At 39.5% G+C, this 10,969-nt stretch overlaps 1 protein-coding gene across 1 annotated transcript; it reads left to right on the plus strand.

Annotated features, from left to right (window-relative positions):
• The first annotated feature begins 78 nt into the window (after positions 1 to 78).
• On the plus strand, positions 79 to 6,870 carry espnlb (espin like b). Its single transcript, XM_041803021.1, has 5 exons — positions 79 to 93; positions 3,553 to 3,685; positions 4,676 to 4,794; positions 4,946 to 5,110; positions 5,305 to 6,870. Exons 1-5 carry the CDS (start codon positions 79 to 81, stop codon positions 6,868 to 6,870), a joined length of 1,998 nt encoding a protein of 665 aa, XP_041658955.1.
• The last annotated feature ends 4,099 nt before the right edge of the window (positions 6,871 to 10,969 follow it).

Raw genomic sequence — 10,969 nt, forward strand, 5'->3', positions numbered from 1 at the left:
GAGTTTTTTACTGTTCTTATTACAGACAGAGGAGCTCCTGCCGTCACCAAACTTCAGATTGTGGACAGCAGAGGCAACATGGAGAACAGCAAGGTGACCGATCATCAGTGTTGGTGTTAGAATAACTGTGTGAGGTTTGAAAAATAAACATGGCTCTCAATAACATCAATAGTTTAAAAGAAATCATAACATTAGCTGCAGTTTCAAAAGTCATTGCAAGATATATTTTTTACTTGTGCCTTCAGTACTTTAATGTTATATTCTATAGACTATTAAAGATATGTTACTTGTGACTTTTGCTCGAGTAGATGTCGCACTTACACATCAGTCTCCTAGATCAAAACAAGCTGCATCACTTATGAGTGCAGGTCTTTGAAGGGCAAGTCTTCATTCTGATATGAAGGCCAAAATTCAATTAGTCATTTCTTTGACATGTTTAAGAACCGAAAAGTTTTTCTTTTATTAGGAAAGCATTTTTGAGATAGCTATTTCATGAAAACTTAAGAGTGATCATCGTACTGTGAATAAATTTGTGGCTGATTCAGAGCACAGACAGGTTTGTGCAGATAAAGACATAATGAGGAAGGTTTCTGCCAGACAAATTCATCAGATTAAGAGAGCAGATGCTAAAATACCATTACAAAGCAGCAAACAGGTGTTAGAAGCTGCTGGTGCCTCTGGAGTCCCATCAACCTCATGGTGTAGGATCCTCCAGAGGCTTGCAGTCGTGCATAAACCTACTATTCAGCCGCCCCTATCCAATGCTCACAAGCAGAAATGGTTGCAGTGGGCCCAGAAATACATGAAGGCTCATTTTCAAACAGTCATGTTTGCTGATGAGAGTTGTGCAACCCTGGATGGTCCAGATGGAGGAGTAGTGGATGGTTGTGGATGGCCACCATGTCTCAACAAGGCTGCCACGTCAACAGGAGGTGGTGGAGTCATGTTTTGGGCCGGAATTATGGGGAGAGAGTTGGTAGGCCCCTTTAGGGTCCCTGAAGGTGTAAACCTGACCTCTGCAAAGTGTATAGAGTTTCTGACTGGCCACTTTCTTCCATTTCTATTAATTATCATTGAAATTAATAGAAAAGCGCAACACGACTTAACTGTCCAATTCTGCCGTCCCTAGTGCCACATTGTTTTCCGTTATGCTTGTTTTTTCAGTATACTAGATCATATATATATATATATATCAACACATGTAAATACAAAAAAGGAAAGAGAAAAAAAATGTATATATGTATGTATATATATTTATATTTTTTTCTTTTCTTCACAGTAACTGGCTTGATTAATGTTTTGTTGTATTTTCATTTGTTTTTATTTGTTCTTCCCCTTTTTTTTTAGCCTATTTTATTTATTTATTTTTTTACTTGCTTTCTTTTCCGACAAATCCTGCTGTTACTACGTCCACCAATACGACTTATGTTACTACCTTTATTACCATTATTTCGTATTACTATCCTTCTTTATTTTCATAATGTATTGAACATTTATCATAGTTAAGTAGTTAATCAGGCTACGGTGAGGTCCTCCCAAAAGCCTTCCAGGTTTCTGACCTCACCTGTACATATTTCTAAACTTCCTCTCTATCAGAAGAGGTATGTACATGTATTTCTTTGTTTTACATATTATATATGCAAATAAATAAACTGAAACTGAAACTGGTACAAATAGAAGAATTGTGCCTTCCATAACAAAATCATCTTCATGCATCTCCATCTCGTGCTGCAAAGAATACCTCTGTGTCATTGGCTGCTATGGGCATAAAAGGATGGAAACTCTATAGAGAACCGTTGGGGCATCCTCAAGTAAAAGATCTATGAGGATGGGAGGCAGTTCACATCAAAACAGCAGCTCTGGGAGGCTATTCTGGAATCTTGCAAAGAAATTTAAGCAGAAACTCTCCAAAAACTCACAAGTTCAATGGATGCAAGAATTGTGAAGGTAATATCAAAGAAGGGGTCCTATGTTAACATGTATTTGTAACATCCTATTTTCAGGTCTCTTCAGAAAAGTTTGATAGACTACAAGTCAGGACTCTGGCTGGGCCACCCTAGGACATCCACAGAGTTGTCTCCTGTGTTGTCTTGGATGTGAGCTTAGGGTCATTGTTATGATCCAGTCTGAGGTCCTGAGCACTGTGAATAGGTTTTCACTGAGGATATCTCTGTACTTTGCTTCACTCAGCTTTCCCTCAACCTTGACCAGTCTCCCAGTCCTTGCCACCACCACCATGCCTCACTGTTGCAGTGATATTGGGCAGGAGATGACTGGTGTCTGGTTGCCTCCAGACATAATGTTTAGAATTGAGGCCAACGATACAATCTTGGTTTCATCAGTTTAAGAGGATCTTGTTTCTCACAGTCTGAGAGTCCTTCAGCTGCTTTTTTGCAAACTCCAAGTGGGCTTTCATGTGTTTTGCACTGAGGAGAGGCTTCTGTCTAGACACTCTGCCATAAGCCCAGATCAGTGGAGGACAATATTGATGGTTGTCCTTCTGGAACCTTGTCCCATCTCCACACAGGACTTCTGGAGCTCAGTCAGAGTGATCACCAGGTTCTTGGTCACCTCTCTCATTATTGCCCTTCTCCTCCATTTGCTTAGTGTGGCCATGGTGACCAACTCTTGGAAGAGTCCTAACTGTACCAAACTTCTTCCATTGGAGAATTATGGAGACCGCTGTGAACCTTCAGTTCAGCAGATTTTTTTTTAGCCTTCCCCAGATCTAGGCCTTACAACAACCCTGCCTCTGAGCCCTGCAGGCAGTTTCTTTGACGTCATAGCTTGGATTTTGCTCTGATATGCATTGTCAGCTGTGAGGCCATTTGGAGACAGGTGTGTGCCTCTCCAAATCATGTCTAATCAATTTAACTTACCACAGGTAGACTCCAATGAAGGTGTAGACACATCCCAGTAATAATCAGGAGAAGATGGAGGCACTTGAGCTAGATTTTAAGTGGTGCTGCAAAGGGTCTGAATACATGTAAATATGATATTTCAGCTGTTGTTGTGTTACTTTCAATAAATTTGCAAAAACATTTACAATTTTCTTTTCACTCAGGACAAACACTGAGTCTTCTATCAACAAAAAAGGACCAACTATAGAATCAGAAACCATATTTGAGAAGAAAGAATTTGATTTGATAGTTTAATCCATGTTCCATCTGTTAACATGGAGGAAGCAGAGCTTATGACTATAACGACTGCCAGAATTATGGGTAGCTCCAAGTGCTTTAGCTTTACTTTTGTGTAGCTGTTGTGTCATCCATCTTTTATACAGTTTATGGTAGATGGTCCCATTTATTTTTCTCAGTCAGGGAGTTTTTGCAAACCTAAGGACACCGCAAACAAGCATGGTTCCTTTATTTAACAGTTTAATTTACAGTACAATAAATGTAACATACCAAATACACGCATAATATACAAGCAGACCTTAAAATGTCAAGGCTAAGTTATAAACCATTTTAGTTAGTAGGATAAAATGTTGGACTGTTCCTTTAGGTTTGGCTCACCCCTGCTGTGTGTTTTATTTGTATGTTTCCCCAGCAGCCAGTGAAGGAGGTGCTCCCCCTGCCTCGTCAGCCTCCCTCGCTCCCTGTGACCTCTTCCTCCATGAGCCCTGCTGCCTCTTTAAAAGGACACACCACAGGCTCCATCCAGCATGTGCAGGTGGCCTCCTCAGGTGACTAACAAAGACACCACATATTCCCATCTCATTATGTGAAATTATACATTATTCAGGAATGGGACAACTGGAATAAATGGGGATTTACCGGCATAGATCAGCTGTGGTTTAATTTTTAAATCCTGACAAATTAAGAAAACAATGATATAGTCTATTATGTGTTCCTGTGTTGTTTTTTTTCATGGGCTTTTATTAAAGGTGATATATAGCAGACATACACATAATGTTACAACCTTGGAAATTCATACTACTCTGTATGTTCACATCCACCATATGGACAAAAGTATTTGGCCACACCTGTTTATTTCTGGATTCAGGTGTTTGAATCAAACCTGTATAAAATTAAGCTCCTAGCCATGTAGTCTCCATTTGCAAACATTTGTGATACAAAATGGGACCTTCTGAAGGTTGGATGATAGGTCTGAAGGCTCAAAATATGAAATTAAGGTCAAAATAGTGTTTTGATAGGCAAATACATAAGATAGAAGGTTGAAATCATAAGTTTTGAAGGTCAAAATATGAGATGAAATTCAAAATCATGAGTTCAAAAGGTCAAAATATGAGACAAAATGAAAAATGTTGAATCTTAAAGGCCAAAATATGAAATAAAAAGTCAAAATCATAAGTTTAAGTCATAAATGTGAGATGCAAAACTGAAAGTGTGAAATTTAAACACAAATTTGTTTTCTCACATGCTTGACTTTTTTCTAATTATTTTTACCCTCTACTGTTTCTGTTTTTTAACAAGGACATTTGAAATAATCAAGGTAGAGTCAGCATTTTTATACTGGAAGAAATCTGAAGACCTCATATCAGTGGGCCAGTTATAATCAAAATATGATACGATCTTGCAGGCCGGCTATAACTGTACAGCCCTGTTGTAAGGAAAATTTTATTTTACTCTTCAGTTTCAACTTCAACAACAACAGCAAAAGGAAAAAAACAATTTTAAACTGTACCTTTGTGCTTTGTTGTGTTTCTCTACAGTGGTGGCGTCATTCAGCCATCTGAAGCCTCCACGGAGGGATCTCACTCTCATGTCTCACATGAAGTCTATAAAGTCTCTGAGACAGGCCGGCCTCACTGCTGTCTTCACTGGACAGACGGTGAGCCGACAGATACTCAATATAAAATTATATTTTTTTTGTTTCTAAAAGAAGCCCATTACAATGATAAAAAATACTCTCAATACTTCAGTCAAAAGACCCCCTCTGTTACCTTATTTACACTGTTGAACAACAGAAGCTGGACAATGAGGAGCTGTTGGAGGAGGAACCAATTGTGGATGTGATTTTAGCCGATATCGACTCCCTGGTGCCCACTCATGATGAAGCCGGCCGACCCATAGCAGAGTGGAAACGACAGGTGATGGTGCGGCAGCTGCAGGTCAGACTGCAGGCCGAAGAGGAGCAAAGGAGACAGGTACCCAACAGTACTCTAAATGTTATGCTGGTGTAAGAACACACTGTCTATCAAAGTTAACTGGGGGGGGCTGCTCATTATCAGGGTACACACTGAACAGAACAAGTGCAAGTGTTTTCTATCACTCCTGGCAAGAAATGTTGAATCTATTTAAGAATCTTTTCTCAGGGATGATTTCTGTGTCTCTCTAACAGGACATGACTAATGGCTGCACACCCATGGATGGTTGGAAGTACTCACAAGCCCACAATGCGGTCTTGGGGCCCTTTGGTGAGCTCCTAACAGAGGACGACCTGGTGTATCTACAGCAGCAAATCGAGACCGTTTCACTGCAAAAGCGTTGCCAGGCCTACGAGCTGGAGCTGACCAGGCTGACCGAGGAGCTCAGATCCATCCTACCTGAACAGATTCTTAACATATCCCTCAATAAAGAGGCTCTAAAGCAAATGGATGCTGGGAAAATGCAGCTAAATTTGCCAGTGTGGTGCAGCCGTGTCTCTGAGATTGTTAAGAATATGTCACTGCTGGTGGCTAATCTGACTCAAACCACAGGAGAAGGAGGTGAGGAGATGATAAACGGAAATCTGATGGAGGAAATGAAGGGGGTGAGAGACAGTTTGGGGTTTCATTTAGGGCAGGGATTGATGGGAGATATGGTGCCAGGACACAGTGACACCTCTAGTGGATGTAAAATTCCTCATATAGGGATGGCATCCGCTTTTAGCCATCGGCTGGAGACCAACAGCTACAGCAAAGCCCGCAGAGAGAAGGTGGAAAGGGAGATCCAGCAGTCTGGGGTGTCAGTCAGGAACCTCCGATCTAACTTTGAAGGTCAGATTGGGAATATCTACCCCTTTGCTGGGGTCGTGAAAGAAGAGTCTGGAAATATGAACCAAAATACCAACACAGGCCTCAACTGTGAGGTTAGACAACATAACTCAGCTAAAAGGCTAAAACCTGTGATGGAGACGACTAGTTTGAGGAAAGAGCGTATCGTGGTGCTGTTCCTGAGTCACTGGAAAAGATCTGCATATGCTATTTCAGTAAGAGCAGCAAGGCAGGGGCAAGGTCAGGGAACAGCGGCTGGGAAGGTAACAGGAGCCACACACCCACAGAAAATCACCTCCATGTTCCAGTTCTGCCAACAAAAAGGAGCTGTGGACAAGATGCTCAACTCCTGGAAGAATAAACTAGTACTAAAAGATGCACAAAAGCCCCATTTGTCCTCTTATAACTCGTCACAAAATCCATCACTTCCTGTTATCTACTCTCCAGAGCAGTTCTTACCAGATGTGGATGGTGTCGCAATGACCCACGACAGCCTAACACTTGACCTCTTCATGCTGGGATACTTTCACATCTTAGAGCAGGAGCTGTCACAGGAGGAGAGGAAGATGAGGCACCTCCTCTGCTTCGAGGTCTTTGACCGCGTTGGCACTTTCCCTTGGGAGACGGTGAGGGACTTCCACAAGGCTGTTCTTCAGGAGATCCAGGCCGGGAAGAGACGGTGGAGCGACGGCTTCGAGGACATCAAAGTTCACTATTTTGGTGATTCCAAACCATGCCGCTGTCCATCCCCATCTCCATTATCATCATCAACTTCAAAACTCGTGCCCAGAGTGATAGTTCAAACCGCTAGTCCAGATGAAAGCAGCAGTGATACAGACATTTCCTGTTTCAATAATGAAGAAATCTGTAAATATATCGACCGAAGCTTCGCCTTCTGGAAGGAGAAGGAAGCAGAGCTGTTTGATTTTTGAATGATACAATAAAGGTTAAAGGGCATATAAAAAGTATTCACTCCCTTGGATTTTTGACCTTTTTGTTGGTTTTATAAATCAGTAATGTCAATATAATTTGGCCTTTTTATACAAAAAAGGACCAAAGAGCTGTTTGATGTCAAAGTGAAAACAGATTTGACAAAGTCATGTCAAACATAAATACGTAATGTAAAATAAGTGACTGTATAAATATTTCTTCCCTTGAAAGTGACTGACCTGTTTCAACAGGGATTCAGCCAATTGGTGTTAGTAATCTTACAACTGGTGAAACAGGGATCACCTTAGCACAGTGAATTTGTCTCAAGTGATTGTAGTATAAAGACACCCATGTCTGGAATGTCCAGTTACTGGTTAATCAGTATTCCTGGCTGCCATTATACCATGAAGACAAAAGAACACTCCAAGCAACTGAGAGAAAAGGTTACTGAAAAGTATAAGGCAGAGGATGGATGAAAAAAAAATTCCAAGGCACTGAGCATACCCTGGTGTTCAGGTAAATCCATCATCAAGAAATGGAAGGAATCTAGCACATGTGTAAATTTGCCGCCCTCACAAACGGAAAAAAAGAGACTAGCAGGGGAGGCGACCAAGACACCTATGACTACTCTGAAGGAGCTACAAGCTTCAGCAGCTGAGATTGGAGAGACTGCAGAAAACAGCTGTTGTCAAAGATAAAGACACTGTTGAAGAGAACTTACATTTTGGCTTGAGTTAACTGAAGGGCATGTGGGAGACTCCATGGTCCAGTGGAAGAAAGTTCTTTGGTCCAGTGAGCCAGATAGGTGCTTTTAATAGCCAAACATTGCACATCACCACAAATACACCATCCCTACTGTGAAGAACGGTGGTGGCAGCATCATGCTGTGGGGATGCTCCTCGGCAGCTGGCCCTATGAGGCTTGTAAAGGCAGAGGGTAAAATGAATGCAGTACAATAGAGGAAAATCCTTCAGGACACTTAATCATTCTGCAAGGGACAACGGTGGACTTGAAATGGACTGGTTATGCCTGGTCCCTGAGCTACCTGACAGAGTATGACGGTTTTGCGAAAAAGGAATGGAGTATAATTGCAGTGTTCAGAAGATGTGCAAGCCTGATTGAGACCTATCCACACAGACTCAGTCACTTATTTTACTGTAGATGTTTTTATTTAATCGACATCAATCTGCTTTCACTTTGACATTAAAAAGTTTTTTTGTAAAAACAGTTTTTTCTAAGAAGCCATATTATATAGACCATGGTTGATTTCTAAAATCAATTAAAGGGTAAAACATCTAGGGGGGTGATTACTTTTTATAGGCTCTGTATTTTGCAATGCTGGGTAAAAAAAAAAGCTGTAGGGCTTTTTTGTAAATTAATGATCAGAATTCCAGCTCTTGATATGGCCCAAGTTTAAGATCCTGCTTATTTGGTACCTTATGGCTTTAAAAAATCAACCAAATTTAGCATCGTTTTAATAGGTGTGAATTCATTTTACTTATTTTAATCATACTAAGCCAGAGAATTCCAAGAATAACATTCATTTACATGGTGTTTGGGATAATACATTGTTATACCGGAGCAGTAGATTTGCCTGTGGCCGAGCAGTGAGGGGAAAAGATTATCCGTTTAGTCCCACATGTATTATATAAGAATAAAAAGAATGAAAAGGGAAAGAATGGCTACAGCAAAGGGAGCTGGCTCCCATCATCCACTTACAGGAGTTGGCCCTCTTAATTGGTTTGTTTGCTAATGACATATTACTATATTGTAGACTTGTTGGAGAGCAGATGCTAATTTGAGATGTTAGTTTTAATGTTTTAAAAGAAACATATCGGAAATTTGAATGTAAGGAAATGCAGGAAGTACAAATATTGTCTGAACTATAATCTGAAATGTGTTTTTTGATTAAATGATGGAACTTAAACTGTGTAGACTGATAAATGTCCTGGAGGCTAAATTGTGTCATTTTAATAAGGGGTTACAGCTAAACAGCTTTTTAATGGTGTGGATAAGCTGTATAGTTAATGAGTGGGGGTAAATTACATATTCTACAGTGGAGGGAGCTAAACAGAGACTGTATTAGTGGCTGGGAACTGATTTACATTAGGAGTAGGGCCCAGGTACGAGTAGGACAGTTGACAAAGTCTGCCATTAAACTACATGGTTAATCCTCAGCCAGAAGCCAATCTGCATAGTTTTCTAAAAGTATTGCAACTAAACATTATATAAAATAACATGATATATTTTTAAATGGCTAGGAGCCATACTTTTTGGTTCAGCACCAGTACTCAACCTTATGGGATGTGCGAGCCTAAGAACTTTTTTGAAGGAGCCATACCACACATTTTGATCCATAGGTGGGCGTTATAGGGCTTATTCTTTTTAACAGACGGGAACTGAAATGTGTGATTTACTTGCAGGTGATTTTAGTTATGTTGCAGTTGCAACATGAACATTTCATCTTTACACACACACCAGTATAATAATAAAATACATAACAATGTGTTAAAAATGGACATTTTCTCCTTTTACATAAGTCTATCCATCTTTGGAGCCCTGCATTCTGCTTGTTTTTAAGGGATTGTTCCAGTTTTTCATCTTTTTTCATCTGAATTAAGAACATAAACATTATACAGTTTATGCCTTTTTTAGGAGGCAGAAGCTAAAGTTATTGATCCTCATCATGTTATATAATGGCTTTACAGTGACGAGGGCACAGTGGGACCAATTAGATTTTTTAAATGATGTTGGTTCTAAAAGAACTTTTTCAGGTGGTATTATTTTTGCCCAAATGATTTGTTTGCTTTTAAAAATCTAAATTTGCATTTAAAATGTCTGAAAAGAGTATATAACCACATGATGAGCAAAAAAAGTATGGGCAAAGTTGTGGATGTTTAACACTTCTCGCTCTGGCCCTGCTGCATGGCTGACGGCTGGTTAAGGGGTTGCAGGGGATAATTAGCTGGTAATAATTACTTGATGCTTACTCTGTTGCTTTAAACAGCTTTAAATTGAATTTCCTGACTTATTAACCGCTGGTAAATAAACAGGAATTTTTTTGATGATGAGGAGTAAACTGAAAAGTTTTGGAATGAATTGAAGGTTGAGGTTTAATCGAGTTTAAAGTCAGAATTCTAGATTTCAGAAGTCGGGTTTATCTCAGAATGCAGATTAAGATTTTGTTTGTTTTTTTTAATTCTCAAAATTTAGTTTCAGATCTTAGAATCATGTCTTTGAAGTCAGAATTCTGGCTTTATCTCAAAATTCAGACTTTCATCTCAGATCTCGGGCTTCTGGGATTAAATGTCAGAATTTGGATTAGAATTTGGTTTTTCATCTCAAAATTTGGACTTAATCTCAGAATTCAGACTTAAACCTCAGGATACTGACTTTTCACAGAATTGGAAAAAAAAATGCATTTCTTTTATTTCAGTGGTCCAAATTTATTTAGGTTGTTTTCTTTCCACATATTTTTGACTGTTCTTGCCTCTTAACTTCTTTATCATTATCGCCATTAAAGCAGATAAATTAAAAGGCTTTAATGATGACTCTCCTTGGGAGGAACAACACAACCATTCTGACATCACTACCCAGAGTGCAATTTTCTTCAGTATGTAGAAATGTAGTGTGTATTTTTGTACAATATACAAATCAAAGGCACTAATATTATTCTGATAGAGCCAACATGACTTCATAACATCTAGTCATTTTAGCTTCAGTGCTCTCTAGATGAGATAGTATTTGTCATCATACATCCCAGTGTAACACGTCACTGATTTTGGTTTGTATGAAATCAATTCTTTTAAGTTCAAAAGGTGAAGAATAAACTGGAATTAAATAAAAATAACCTCATCAAAGCACAGACACGTAAAAATTCATCTAAAATATTATAACACTATCACTTCATCTCTGTGATTGAGCAAACTTGTTTTCAACACTCATGACTATTAAAAAATATCTTACACATGTGACAAAAAGTCATTTTATTTCAAGTCCTACAGAAAGGTGACGGATTGAAATAGGTGAGGTCGCGCATGCGCAGAGCCTCCCGTAAATTGACAGGAGGATGCTGAGCTGCATTCCCATCATTCTGTGAGG

Source organism: Cheilinus undulatus, linkage group 13, assembly GCF_018320785.1.
Source record: "Cheilinus undulatus linkage group 13, ASM1832078v1, whole genome shotgun sequence".
NCBI classification, from domain to species: Eukaryota; Metazoa; Chordata; class Actinopteri; order Labriformes; family Labridae; genus Cheilinus; species Cheilinus undulatus.

What these genes read in the sequence shown, in the direction of transcription:
- espnlb (XM_041803021.1), top strand. An exon ending in CTGTCTTCACTGGACAGACG is followed by an intron (nt 4,795 to 4,945) that starts GTGAGCCGACAG and finishes CTGGACAATGAG; the next exon opens with GAGCTGTTGGAGGAGGAACC. An exon ending in AAGAGGAGCAAAGGAGACAG is followed by an intron (nt 5,111 to 5,304) that starts GTACCCAACAGT and finishes TCTCTCTAACAG; the next exon opens with GACATGACTAATGGCTGCAC.